The 13,502-nt window shown below is 40.6% G+C and overlaps 2 protein-coding genes across 7 annotated transcripts in view; both read right to left on the reverse strand.

The window, feature by feature from the left end:
* The window catches only part of VWA5A (von Willebrand factor A domain containing 5A), a 30,815-nt gene extending 18,394 nt beyond the window's left edge, over nt 1-12,421 (reverse strand). For 2 of the 6 annotated variants that reach the window (XM_019628357.1, XM_019628352.1), the window contains exons 1-11: nt 12,345-12,421; nt 11,634-11,757; nt 9,568-9,625; nt 9,244-9,446; nt 8,719-8,941; nt 8,422-8,597; nt 8,020-8,134; nt 3,698-3,867; nt 3,354-3,442; nt 3,017-3,161; nt 2,486-2,565 (exon numbers count right to left, since the gene is read on the reverse strand). In XM_019628357.1, the coding sequence (XP_019483902.1) occupies nt 2,486-2,565; nt 3,017-3,161; nt 3,354-3,442; nt 3,698-3,867; nt 8,020-8,134; nt 8,422-8,597; nt 8,719-8,941; nt 9,244-9,446; nt 9,568-9,610 (1,244 nt within the window). In that variant the 5' untranslated portion in view covers nt 9,611-9,625; nt 11,634-11,757; nt 12,345-12,421. The other 4 variants (XM_019628354.1, XM_019628353.1, XM_019628355.1 and 1 more) reach the window with 4 other exon arrangements.
* Nucleotides 11,822-13,502, reverse strand: part of LOC109374047 (von Willebrand factor A domain-containing protein 5A-like) — a 4,709-nt gene continuing 3,028 nt past the window's right edge. The window contains exons 2-4 of the mRNA XM_019628318.1: nt 13,193-13,415; nt 12,896-13,071; nt 11,822-11,920 (exon numbers count right to left, since the gene is read on the reverse strand). Of these exons, the coding sequence (XP_019483863.1) occupies nt 11,822-11,920; nt 12,896-13,071; nt 13,193-13,415 (498 nt within the window). The remainder of the gene's footprint in view (nt 11,921-12,895; nt 13,072-13,192; nt 13,416-13,502) is intronic.

Below are 13,502 nucleotides of genomic sequence, written 5' to 3' on the forward strand. Positions count from 1 at the left end.
TCAGATACCACCTTTAACTGGTCACACTTAATATCAGGCCCAGTTACTTTTGGAATATTCCTTCTAAAAATGTTTAATATTAATCTAAACATGAATTTAGAAAACCAAACATAAATTGAGAGTCTATAAAGATAGCTAGCTAGTACTCTTTCAAAATGTCAGTGAAAAATAATAAAAAGCTGAGATATTATCCCAGAGAAGACTAGAGATATAACAATGAAATAAAATACTTGCTCCTGGAACCAAACCAAACCAAACAAAAATGTATAAAGGACATTATTAGAAAAATTGGCAAATATGGACTATATTTACATAATGTTGTTATCTCAACATTAAATATCCTGAATTTTGAACTTTTATTTTGGTTATTTATCAAGATGCCCTGTTCTTAGATGAGAGCATAATTATTTGCATATGAAGGTTTAAGATATCTGTGACTTATTCTCAAACAGTTCAGATAAAAAATAATAGGTGAGGCAAATGTGGTAAAATGCTGATAACTAGTGGACCTGAGTGAAAGGTACATGAGGGTCTACTGTTCTATTCTTACAATTTCTCTATCGTTTAAAATTTTTTAATACAATACTGGAAACACACACTTAGAAGAATCAAGAAAAACCTAAATAAATGGAAGGATGTACCATTTAAATAGACTGGAATACTAAATAGAGCAAATACTCAACTCTCCCAAAACTGATCTATAAAGGCAATTCTAATCAATATCTCAATAGTTTTCCTTTTTTTGGTAAAAATTGACAAATACAAACACAAAGATTCAAGAATAGATATGACAATCCTGAAAAATTGAGGCCTTACTCTATTGGAAATTAAGATTTATCAGAAAGCTCATTAATTTACATGATGTAGTACGGGCACTTTTCTAGATACATAGACCAATGGGATGGAACAGAGGATCCAAAAAAATCCACAAATGTGTAAATGCTTATTTGTGACAAAAATGGCACTGCACATCAGTGAGGAAAGGAAAAACTTTTCAATAAATGATGCAGGGTCAATTTCATATCCACATGAAAAAAAAAATGAAACCTGACCCATACCTCACACAATGCACAAAAATGAAATGTAGGTGAAGTGTAGATCTAACTGTAAAAGAAAAAAGTAACAAAACTTCTAGAGAATAACACAGGAAAATAGCTTCATGACGTTGAGGAGGAAAAAGGCTTTTTAACAGGATACAAAAAAGACTAACCGTAAAGAAAAACACTAAAAAATTAAACTATATTAAAATGAAGAACAACTATTAATTTTAAAAATACCATTTTAAGAGTGAAAAAGAGTAAAAAATAAGTTTCTGGGAAATATTAACAAAGTGCTTACATCTAGACTACAGAATGAACTACAGATCTGGTTTTTTAAAAAAAGAAAAATATTGAAGAGACTTGACGGTACTTCATAAAAGAGGACATCCAAGTGGTCAATAAATATAAAAAGGTGTTCAACTTCAGGAGTCACCAAGAAAATGCAAGTTAAAACCTTAATGAGATACCACCACACACCCACTAAATTGGTTAAAATTTAAGAAGACAAACAATGCCCAATTTTGGATAGAGAATGGAGTGATTGGAAACCTCATACAATGCTGGTGTGAATGAAATTAGTATAATAACTTGCAAAACTGCATTACCAATAAATTCCACAACTATGTCAAAGAAATGTGTGTGTGTGTGTACATGTGCAAATAAACATGTATACATGCATATATATGTGCACACATAAGTGTGGGTATGTGCAAAAAATACATGTACAAGAATGCAAAGATGTTCATAGAAGCACTATTTTTAACAGCTAAACCAAAGTCCATCAGCAGTAGAATCAATCGATAAATTATGGTTTAATCACCCTATGGAATACTATACACCAATGAAAATTAAAGATGGTTCTGTAAAAATATGGATGAATCTCAACATACTGCTGAGAGAAAGAAGCAAGATACACAGAAACAAAAACATACTGTATAACATTTATTTTTATTAAAAAATAAGCAAAAATAATCCATGGTATTATAACTCAGGAAAGCTATTTCCTTTGGAAAGGAAAAAATGGGTAGTAATTAAATTTGGGATGTTATGGGAAAAGGTAGAGATGGAAAGGTACTGGTATCATTCCAATTCTTGACCTATGTGTGCTCATGCTGATAATTCATCCAGCTGTAAACTTATGATTTGTCTAGCTTTCTGTATGTTTTACTTTGATAAAAATGTTCATACTAAGAAAAAAATGCTTACTATTCAATACTTGCTTCCAATGTATTTTAGAAAGAGTAAGGGACAATGATATCATTATGTTATGGATGCTATTTAGAAAATTACTTTTATTTTTTAGTAGAAAAGTAAAAATGATACAGAAAAAAATGCTGGGTGGTAAAACTAAAATTCTGAATGATTCTGTCCTCTGAGAGGAATGGCACCAGGTTACATGTGGTACTACTTGGGTCACTAACCCACAAATCACATTTGCATCATACCTGTGCCTCAGACTGTTGCTCTTAACTTCTTTAATTACACTGAATGTATCGGTAACTTCTCCATCGGTGAAGACAAAAAGCTGAAGAAAGAAGACATTCATCAAGTCACTACAAATTTTGTTTTTAAAACAACAGAGTTTGCCCTTGAAAAACCCAACTATTTCACTCCAGAAACTCTGATGCCTCTTCAGACAGGCATGAGATCCCTAATGGTCCACTGTCACTTGGGCCATTTTCTCACGTGGTTTGTACAGAACCTTGGGAATTTCCATCATCTCCCCCTACGAGTTTCAGCTAAGGCTACTGTGGCACTCCATAAAAGAACGTCCATCATCCATAGTATATAGCACAGAACTACGGAAGAGGAATTCTATTAAATGCCTCTTGTCTTTTTCTCTTTACTACATGATAGATGACTCTGAATTACATACCATATTTCAACAATCCTACAGTGAAGCTCAGGGCTATGGATTCTTGAACAGAGATTTCATTCTCTTGGTCCCCTTCTGTTAGCTTTGTTCTGATTCTTACCTGTAGAGGGTGGCCTGGGATGGAAGGTCCACTGTAAATGTTCTTGAGTGGTGTCAAGATTTCCGTGCCCCCTAGGTCAGCATTCATAACTTTAAGTTTCCTCAGAGCCTCCTCCATGGTACGCTGAGAGTACTTCACACTACGCCTAAGAAAAACAAACACACCCAGGGACATAGCTACTCGACATTGTCCAATACTGGGTCCCTCCATTGAGATACCACTACTGTAAAGACTTCACCTGAAAGCCCCAATGCCAAAGTCAACTCTACAGTAACCCCTTTGCCTCCTTTTTTTAGAGTATCTCTTTGGACTCTTGATGGCCTTTCCAGAAACTTACTTAAAGAATGCCTCATAGCAAGATCCAAATCCATACACGTTGAAATAACAGCCTACAGGCAAACTCTTCAGCAGCAAAATCAGTGTTTCCTGAAAGGAGGATGAGGAGATGGTCAGAGAGGATCCTCTAAGACACACAGACCCCGCCAATGTAACTCCTAAGGGAATGGGCCTTCACCCCCATCATGCCTCCAGGCCCTGATATTTCAGTGCTAGCCTCAGAGTGGTCATGTTAACTGTAGTTCAGATGAAACAGACCCAAAGTTCCAGAAGGACCCTAATTTAACCCCTGAGATTCATCTTCACTTGAGCATATGACCAGAAAAAGAAAAGAACTAGTCTTACCTTGGCTGCCTCTATGCGCAGCTGAGATTTATCCTGTTTACTCATTGGGCCTCTCATACTTCCTGAGCGGTCCATGAGGAAGACAAATTCTCCACAGGTAATTGGTGGCTGAGCTTCTGGAATATTCGGGTAGAAACTCACCATTGCACATGGATCTCCCATCAAACAATCTACTCAGAAAGGATAAGGACACAGTAAGGTGAACAGGAACTCAAGGATCCATACTGAAAACCCCAAGAATCAACTGCAGTGAGTTACATAGCAAGCTGAGAAAACTGAAATCTAAATTTGAGTTTGAACTTTATACTATATCTGCTGGGAAGGGGTTTGAGGTGAGTTGTAAACATCAAAGATACAGAAGCAGAACAGATATGAGAGGAAAGAGAGTAGAGGTTACCAGGCACAAGCAATAATTAAAATACTATAATTGGATGCTAGTTTCCAAGCAGCTAGGCAAATGAGTGAAATACTGATACATTAAGTTAAAATGTTCCAGCATTTGCCAGAAGAATCAAAGTAATATACTATTTAGAGACACGCTCTCTTCAAATCAAATCACATGGGTCCTTGTTTAAGTCCTTAGTTAAAGCTTTGAAAAAATGATGCTCATGTGGACAATTCTTATGTTGACAATTTATAAGAGCTTAGAGTGTCAGTGTCATGCACACCAAGGAAAGTCTGTCTGCTTTGGTTATGAAGTACTTACTGCTACTCCCCCCAAAAAAAGAAAGAGAAGCACTGCAACGTGTGTTGGTACTTAATGACATCATCAAAACAATAGTATTGAGGAGACTATGGAGCTGGCATATGTTACCAAGTTGTCAAAGACATAGCTGTAATTTTATTTTGTGCAGCAAATGAAAAGTGATGCAGGAATTGAAATGTTAGTATTAAGATGGCAATGTAACAAGAATGGCTGGTTTATATCAATTGTAGTTTAACAGTTCAAAGATTACTCATATAAGAAGACATAGGATCGAATTCCAATATCCTATTTTTATAGTGATTCCAGGATTATAGGTTTAAATTCTCAGTAGCCTGGGATTCCGTGTGACTACAGGACCGGGCTCAGTTAACTCTCTTACCTATGGTATATCCCCAACAACCAAACTGCTTCCAAATAAAATGAGTGAGGTTCAGCAAATACTTGGTTAGTACCTTGGTTCAAAAATAACTTTTACATAATCCAGATTTCTGGACATATGGTAGATATGTAGCTTCTTTTTTTAATGGGCAAGGTAGATTCTTTTCCATTCTGAGAGACAGCTGGGTACAGTGGGACTGGTACTGTAGTGATATGTGAGAAGAGTTTCCATGAGAACAAAATGAGGTGATATAGCTAAACTATTTAGAATAATGCCAGATACATAGTAAGCACTATATATGTGTTATCTACACTAATTCTTTGGGCTTGGCTAAAATAATTTTCACCTCCACAAATCTCTGCTCCCTCATTTTTAAATGAGTCATTTTGAACCCTCACTCTCCTGCTTGCTAGCTTCAGGTCCCTCATCTAAAGAATCAATACCTCCAGATTATTTTAAGGATTAAGTAAAATAATACACTTAAGGAACTCAATCTAGGGTTTAACTCAGATTAATCTCTTTATAATAATTTTATAAAATTATTTATAAATTTTGTTTTTATACAACCATTTATATTAAATTATAAATATATATTTTCTAAAAAATGATGTTTTTGGGGTTTTTTTAAACTTTATTGGCGAACAATGTGTTTTTTCCAGGACCCATCAGCTCTAAGTCAAGTTGTCGTCCTTCAATCTTAGTTGTGGAGGGCGCAAGTTCAGTTTCAAATCCAGTCGCCGCTTTCAATCTAGTTGCAGGTGGGTAGGGGTGTGCAGCCCACCATCCCCTGTGGGAGTTGAACCGGCAACCTTGTTGTTAAGAGCACTCACCCTCATCAGCTGAGCCATCTGGCCGCCTGTTGGCAGCTCAGCAGCAGCTCAGCTCGGGCACAGCTCACTGGCCCATATAGGAATTGAACCAGCAACCCTGTTGCTCAGAGCTCCCGCTCTAACCAACTGAGCCTCCTGGACAGCCCTAAAAAGTAATGTTCTTAATATGGCAAGTACATTCTAAGTTTTTAAAAGTCTATTTTACATTTTCAGCACGTAATGGTATGCTTCATTTGACATAACTCTAAATGGTTTTAGTGAGCCAAGCTGCCAGTTGTCATTTACTTCTTTGTATAGATGAGAATAGCAAGTCATGCTGATCAAATATGTGATCTAAAAAACAAGATTTGAGCAACCCTGATGAAGGGAATTCACAAGACTCATATAAACTAACCCCCTGAAGTCTCTCTATGGCCTACGGAGCTAGTAATAAGGAACAGATGAAGAAATCTGCATAGGGGCCAATGGAACTTCTTGGAAAGAAAGGGATTGAGATCTCCATCTTTTAAGATCCAATATTTTAAAACGTTCTCTGGTGGATTAAAATAATCCTGACTGAAAATCAGGTCATTATTGTGGGAGTATTTCAATGGGCACCCAAGGAGGACCTTGCCAAAAGGAAAGGACAAAACCAGGTAACTAATGTAGAAAGAGCTTCCATGGCGCTTCATGGAAGAGGAACTGGACAGTTGGTAGCCCCTCTAACAGGTATAGCACAGACAGCTTTCTCTCAGGAAACATGGTTGAACAAGCGAGAGCAAACTAACGAGTTCCAATTTGTGAGCTCAAGTATGAAGTTACCTTTGCCAAATATGAACAGTGAGAAAGATGGTTGATTGAAGACCAGATACAGGGAATTGTCTTTATAGCAGTTGCAGTTATAGAAGAGCCTAACCCAAGACATAGCATTTTGACTATGATTATCCCCAAGGATGCTTCCATTCCACAAATGTGAAAAATGCTTCAGAAGTGGGAGTATATCTCCAGTTATGTTTCATGGTCCCTGCAATCCAGGGGCATGGCAGCCCAGGAAGGCCCCAAGAGAGCATCAGACTGCATGCGTTACACCAGTTATAAGTAAAAGTATACATATATTAAGGAAATTTCAGAAAATAAGAGAAATTTTAAAAATTAAACTTATTAAAAAACTTAGTCTTAGAAATTAAGAAACTAGGGTAAGATAAAAAAGCTGTGGAGATGGATGGTGGTGATGGTTAGCCCAAGTGAATGTACATAAGGCAACAGAACCATATACTTAAAAATAGTTATAATAAATTTTACCACAAAAAGACAGAAAAAGAACTCCAGGTGAGACTACATGTTGATGTGATTAATCAATCAATAAAACAGATTAGATAAAAAAAGAAGTTAAAAAAGTAAACTTAGTCTTAATCTAATCACAATGACTACTTGTATACTCTCTATGGTTTTAAATGTTTTTCTTTTTTTTTTTAATTGGGGAATTGGGGGAGGGGAACAGTGTTGGGAAATTGGGGAGGGAGACCAGTCCAGTTGTTGTTCTTCAATATTAACTGTGGAGGGCACCAGTTGCCATCTGGCTGCCCATAGGCAGCTCATGGCCTCTAAGCTCAAGGTGCTGTGTTACAATCTTAGTTGTCGGTGGGCATAGCCACCATCCCATGCGGGAGTCGAACCAGCAGCCTTGTTGTTAAGAGTGCACACTCTATCCACAGAGCCATCCGGGCAGCAGCTCAGCTCAAGGTGCCAAGTTCAGACTTAGTTGCGGGCAGGCATAGCCCACCATTAAACAGGCAGTCTTGTTGTTAGGAGCACGTGCTCTCCAGCTGAGCCATCCTGCCAACATGGCAGAGGATATTTTAGTGCATAATTATACTTATATTTAGATTTATTTCATTAGGTAAGATTCTCAAAATTAGAATTACCAAAATGAACATTTATTTTGACACATATGGCCAAATTTCTTCTCAGAAGTTTGATACCAAATTGTTTTTCTTCAAGCAATCTATGAGAGTACCAAAATCACCTCACCTTTTAAAGCATGAAGCATTATTAGATTTAGAAACCCTTAAAAATTTGAAAAGTGAAAATGTTGCATCATTATTTTAATTTTATTTTTATTTGCTCTTGTAGAGGATCAGTCACATGCTTTAAACTATGTTTCCTCTTGTGAATTACTTGTTCATGTCCTTTGCCTAATTATCTACAGATTCACTTAAATTTGCCTATAAGACATAGTCACATGATATTCATCGACCCGAACCATTTTTCCATGCCAAAGCTATCTCAGTTTTTTACCCACTGCTGCATAGGAGGAAAGAAAAGTGAAGGTAATTTGAGGGTAATTCCAAAACAGGAGTTACCCCTGAATAGGTGCCTACTAAGTTACCTCCCTTAGTAGGTAACTACAAAGGGAGAAAGAAAATACCTGGCTCCGTTGTAGGTTTCCCCATCTCCACAGCTACACTGGGGAGATGCACCTCACTGTAGTAAATTAGGAGTTCCACATCTCGATCAAATTTGTGTCCATCAGCCAAGGAAGTCTGAGTTGGGAACAGGCAAAGAAGCCATGTTAGCACTATCACTGATTGCTGCCTGGGGCTGAGGTCAGAGCTGAGGGCTACAGGCTTCTTCCAGGAGCGAGCATAGTCAAGGGCAGGGGTTAAAATGGAGGTGAGGCTCTGGAGATTGAATGGGGATAAAGAAGGAGCAGTGTGATTCCCTCTGGGTTAATAGGGAAAAGTAAGGAACATTTAGGAAACACTGGGTAAGGAACAAGATCAGGACCCAAGAGTAGGGGTGCTGGCAACAGCGTTGTCTTATTAATTACCTGAGCAGATGTCTTCTCATCTCCAAGGTACTCAATGGGACTCAAGGGGCAGTTGCATTGGATTCTCTGGATGCCATTCTGGGAAGTGATGGTGGCAACCAAGCTGAGTGTGTAAGGCAGGTCCTCCAAAGGGACTACAGGAGTCTTCATATTAAGGCAACTGTCCTCAGGCCCTCCTACAAAAAGTTACCTTAGTTGTGTTTTTCCTTCCCAGCCTTTTTAACACCCCTACAACCTTGAGGGGATTTCCCCAGTTGTGTCACCCACCACTATTATTCAAAGAGAGCAGATGCTCACCAGAGAGTTGGTACCGAGGATTCAGGATAGCTGGCAGCACATAGCGCAGGGCGCCATCTGCTTCCAGGGGCAGCTCCTGCACATACTTCAGGGTGAGTGCCACCTTCGACCCAGGGTGGAGGTTCCCCACATTACAACAGAAGACATCCCTGGAGCACTTGTCCTCCTCCAATAGGAAGGCTTGGTGGCCCTGGCTGATGGCATTCTCATAATTGCCGTGGGCCTAGGGAGAAGAGAGAAAGGACGGTGATATCAAAGGTGACACGGCTGATAAAGAGACGAGTGGCACAGAAAACCAAGACTGGTGAGGAGGGGATGTGATTGGTCTTGCCAAGTTCACAACTACACTTTGAGTGCCTCATTGATTTTTCCCTCCAAATGATTTGAGGAAAACAGCAGCTAGAGGGGAGTGGAGGCAAAAGCATTCAATATTAGTATATCTGTGAAGTTGCATTTGCTAGAGATCCTAAAGAGTATGTATTAAGGAAATACAATGGCAGGAGATAATGTACTCATCCCTAGTACCTTCATTTTGTCCTGTAGTTCTGCCATAATTTTCTTCCCATCCACCATGGCCTCGAAACTGTAGACAGCTGAGTCTTCATCCATGGGGAATACAAAGAAGGCCTCCAAAGGAGTTTTCTCCTCATTCTCATAATTTAAGGTAGCAGACACACCAGCCACAAATTCACAAATGGACAAGGTCACAGAGATGCTCTTCAGTGGCACTGGAGATAGACCAGATTTCGAGAGTTCACCGAACGTTAATAGAATGGAGCCTGCAGGCCAGGCATTGTGCTAGGTGTAAGTAAGTGTCTGAATGGCAAGTAAGAGTCATGAATCACTCACCTGGTTCCTCTTGGCGAGTTAGTAGGCCACAAGGGCGCACCATGGTGACACAGGGCTACTGTGGAAAAGACACATCATGAATAGTGACATGTGGGGGATTATCTATTCAAATACCAATACCTTATGTGCTTGTCTCTGGCATAGAAATATATTCACAGGGTTGTGAATATGATGGAGCTAGGAAGGGAAAAAAGCTGAAAAGAAGGGGACAAAGGTCTTACCAATAGTAAGGCTCCTTCCAAATGCCAGACTCAGGAGGGGAAGAAACTCACCAAGTATCCACTAAACAGGAAACCTCTGAAACACCCTAAGGCTGGTTCAAACACCAGCACCACTTTTTCAAAAGTATATTTAATATACCCCTCCTTAGGTATATTCAATAAGTATAATGCAATTCCTCTGAATCTCCATATTCTTTCTAAAATGAAAACCGTAATACCTATATGTCATGTATGCATATATGAATTGAATATATATGAAGTTCCTAGAAAGGTGCCTGGCCTATAGGAAGCACTTAATTAATGATAGACATTAGCATTGTTCTTGTTATTGTTACCATTGTTAAATAGACTGTGGCTATTGCTTTGGATCATGCTATTCAGAGACCTGCACATAAGAAGTTGCCTGGATCCAAAATGGACGCCTACAACTTAGATCACCTTACCTTGTGACTTTTCTTGGGAGCTCATAATTAAAACTACTGCTTGTTTTCTCTGTCCAAGATATTAATATATCATATATGCAACATGTCTTCTATTTTAAATCAGACCATCCTAAACATATCTTCCAAATTTTATAATCTTAGACAAACATTTCATGTGATATGGCAACAAAGGAATACATTTATGTACCTAGATTATGATTTACATTATGATTCCTTTATCCAGAGAATCAACAGGTGGGTCTGGTCCTAGTCACTGGCCCTAATACCACTGAAAGCTGCCCGCCAACCATTCTGAATTGAGTCATCTGTGAGCTTGCCTCTCCCTGTTCTGTCAAAGGGTGACCTGAGCTGCAATCTCCAACACCAATAAAGGGGATTTTCACTGAAAATACACTTTAAGGAGCTAAATGGAATTGCCTGGTGCATAGGAGCTAAATGGAATTGTCTGGTGCATAGACAATGCTCAGGAAAAGTGAAACTAAAGTGTTTATCCAGAGTCTCAGAGGCAAATGAGTCACTGGGAACCTCAACCTTCACTCAAGAAACTAGAGCCCAGAAAAACATACTGGTTTTTGAGAAAAGCAATTTCCTTCCTAGAATAACACCCCCTTCAAGGATTCTGAAGCTTTGACAGGACTATTTACAGGCCGATTGTGCCTTTAAATCCCAATCACCACGTAAAGCATCACACCCTACTCCAATCTAGAACAATGGCCATGTTGCTCACCCATTTGATAGCAATGGTGTTTCTTAGACACCATGCCCCATCCCCACAAATCAGTGCCAATAAATCAGGCTTTTTGTTCTTTCATTTTTAAGGAATTGAATAAAAACAGATTATGGCAAAATGGCTCACACTGAATAGAAATACATAGGGCAATAGTGACTGTGGGGAGGGGAGTGAATGCTCAGGTAACAGGTTTCCATGTTGACACTTGATTGGGGTAAGTTCTCCGGTAAAACAGGTTGGAGCTGGGGGAGGGAAGACTTTCTAATAACATGAGCAGGGAGCTTAAAGCAGGGACACAGGGGTACAAAAGCTGAAGAAACTGTCAGGCAACCAAATCTGTAAGGCTCCTCAGGACTCACCAACGGGGGTGGCTTTCAGGTGGACAGAAACAGACTTCTTTCCTGATTCTAACCCCAGAATAAATCATTGAGGGAAATTTGCTGTACTGTCCCCTCTTCCCCACACTTCACAGTACAAACTATGTCGGAATCAGTTCTCCCTCCCTCAGGATGGCATTTCAGAAATGCACCTAGCAACAGGTAAGGCAGACTGGCCAGAGCAGCTGACCAGAGTCAAAGCCGAGAATCTGAGGCAGCTAGGCTCACTGCGCCAAGGGTCTTCACGTTTGCTGGACCCGTGGGTTCCTGAAGGGGCATTGTGTGGTTTCCTCACCCGCCGGCAGAGGGAGGTGCAGGCCAACGCTGGGTGGCGCAGCGGACACACCCTGCAGCCTGTTGCAGGGGTCAAGTGGAGAACCCGGATCCAGCCACAGAGGCGAAATGAATACAGAGTGGGCCTTGGATAGAAACAGAGTGATTTAACCTTTAATTTTTCAGTCCTAGATTTTCATCGTCGAAGTATTAACTGAAGGGCTGATCAGGGTCCATCCCTTGAATTTCTATATAGAAGGGCTTAGGGGCTTCCCGATTTGGGGGTGGGGGGGATGGGGGAGAGGGAAGCTTGAAGTTCCATTTCGGCAGCATAACATTACATAAAATTTAGGAAACACTAATTGTACATATGCAAGAGGGAGGGAGGGAAGTGTAAAGTAAAAGAGAAGTTGGAAAATGCGCCTTGAGATTATTAGGATATGGCTAAATCCCCCTTCCAGCCTTCCTTCCTTCCTTCCAGCCTTCCTTCCTTCCCTCCCCCCTCCCGCCAAGATTCCCCTAAACTGCCAAACCTGCAGAAACACCCCAGGGATCGCCCACCAGGATTAAATTCCGCCCCCCGCCCCCCACGCACACACGGACACGTGGATTTGCAGTCAAAACAAGCCCCAAGAGATTTGGAGACAAAGAAAGGGAATTAGAATGGGAGGGTTTTAGTCCTCATGGGTTAGGAGTGTGATCCAGCCCCAGCGCAGGCAGCTTAGACACCTACCTTCTCCAGCAGTCCGAGCCTCTGAGTCACTCACTGCTAAGAGAAAACATCTGCAGTCAAAATTTCCAGGAAGACCCGCCCCCTTCTAGGGACCGGTTCTAAAGTAGCATTACGTGACTAAGGGATCGACGGGAAATTCTTAAACCAATATTCTAACATTAGCTTTTCTCTGGATCAAAGGAAAATTCTTCAGCCCTGGAATGTTTGCTTTTTTTCCTTTGCCTGGTCTGGGCTAAAAGACAATCAAAGGGTAGGCAAAGGGAAAGGATTTTTTTTCTTTTCAAGTGAAAATGCTGTAATAATAACATCAACAATGCCATCAAAAACTATATATTTCAATAATAGACTTTATTACCAAGGGCTTACTGTATACTAGGCCCTGCTAATAACACTGTGTGCTAGGCTCTGAACTTTAGGGGCTTTATGTCCCGGACTTTTCAACTCTCATTTGGGTCATTTGTTCCAAGACTGTTTCCAGCCTATGGGGGGAGCGGGGGAAGATCAGGACCCAAGAGTAGGGGTGCTGGCAACAGCGTTGTCTTATTAATTACCTGAGCAGATGTCTTCTCATCTCCAAGGTACTCAATGGGACTCAAGGGGCAGTTGCATTGGATTCTCTGGATGCCATTCTGGGAAGTGATGGTGGCAACCAAGCTGAGTGTGTAAGGCAGGTCCTCCAAAGGGACTACAGGAGTCTTCATATTAAGGCAACTGTCCTCAGGCCCTCCTACAAAAAGTTACCTTAGTTGTGTTTTTCCTTCCCAGCCTTTTTAACACCCCTACAACCTTGAGGGGATTTCCCCAGTTGTGTCACCCACCACTATTATTCAAAGAGAGCAGATGCTCACCAGAGAGTTGGTACCGAGGATTCAGGATAGCTGGCAGCACATAGCGCAGGGCGCCATCTGCTTCCAGGGGCAGCTCCTGCACATACTTCAGGGTGAGTGCCACCTTCGACCCAGGGTGGAGGTTCCCCACATTACAACAGAAGACATCCCTGGAGCACTTGTCCTCCTCCAATAGGAAGGCTTGGTGGCCCTGGCTGATGGCATTCTCATAATTGCCGTGGGCCTAGGGAGAAGAGAGAAAGGACGGTGATATCAAAGGTGACACGGCTGATAAAGAGACGAGTGGCACAGAAAACCAAGACTGGTGAGG

The sequence above is a fragment of the Hipposideros armiger genome, unplaced genomic scaffold (assembly GCF_001890085.2).
Source record: "Hipposideros armiger isolate ML-2016 unplaced genomic scaffold, ASM189008v1 scaffold_781, whole genome shotgun sequence".
NCBI lineage: Eukaryota > Metazoa > Chordata > Mammalia > Chiroptera > Hipposideridae > Hipposideros > Hipposideros armiger.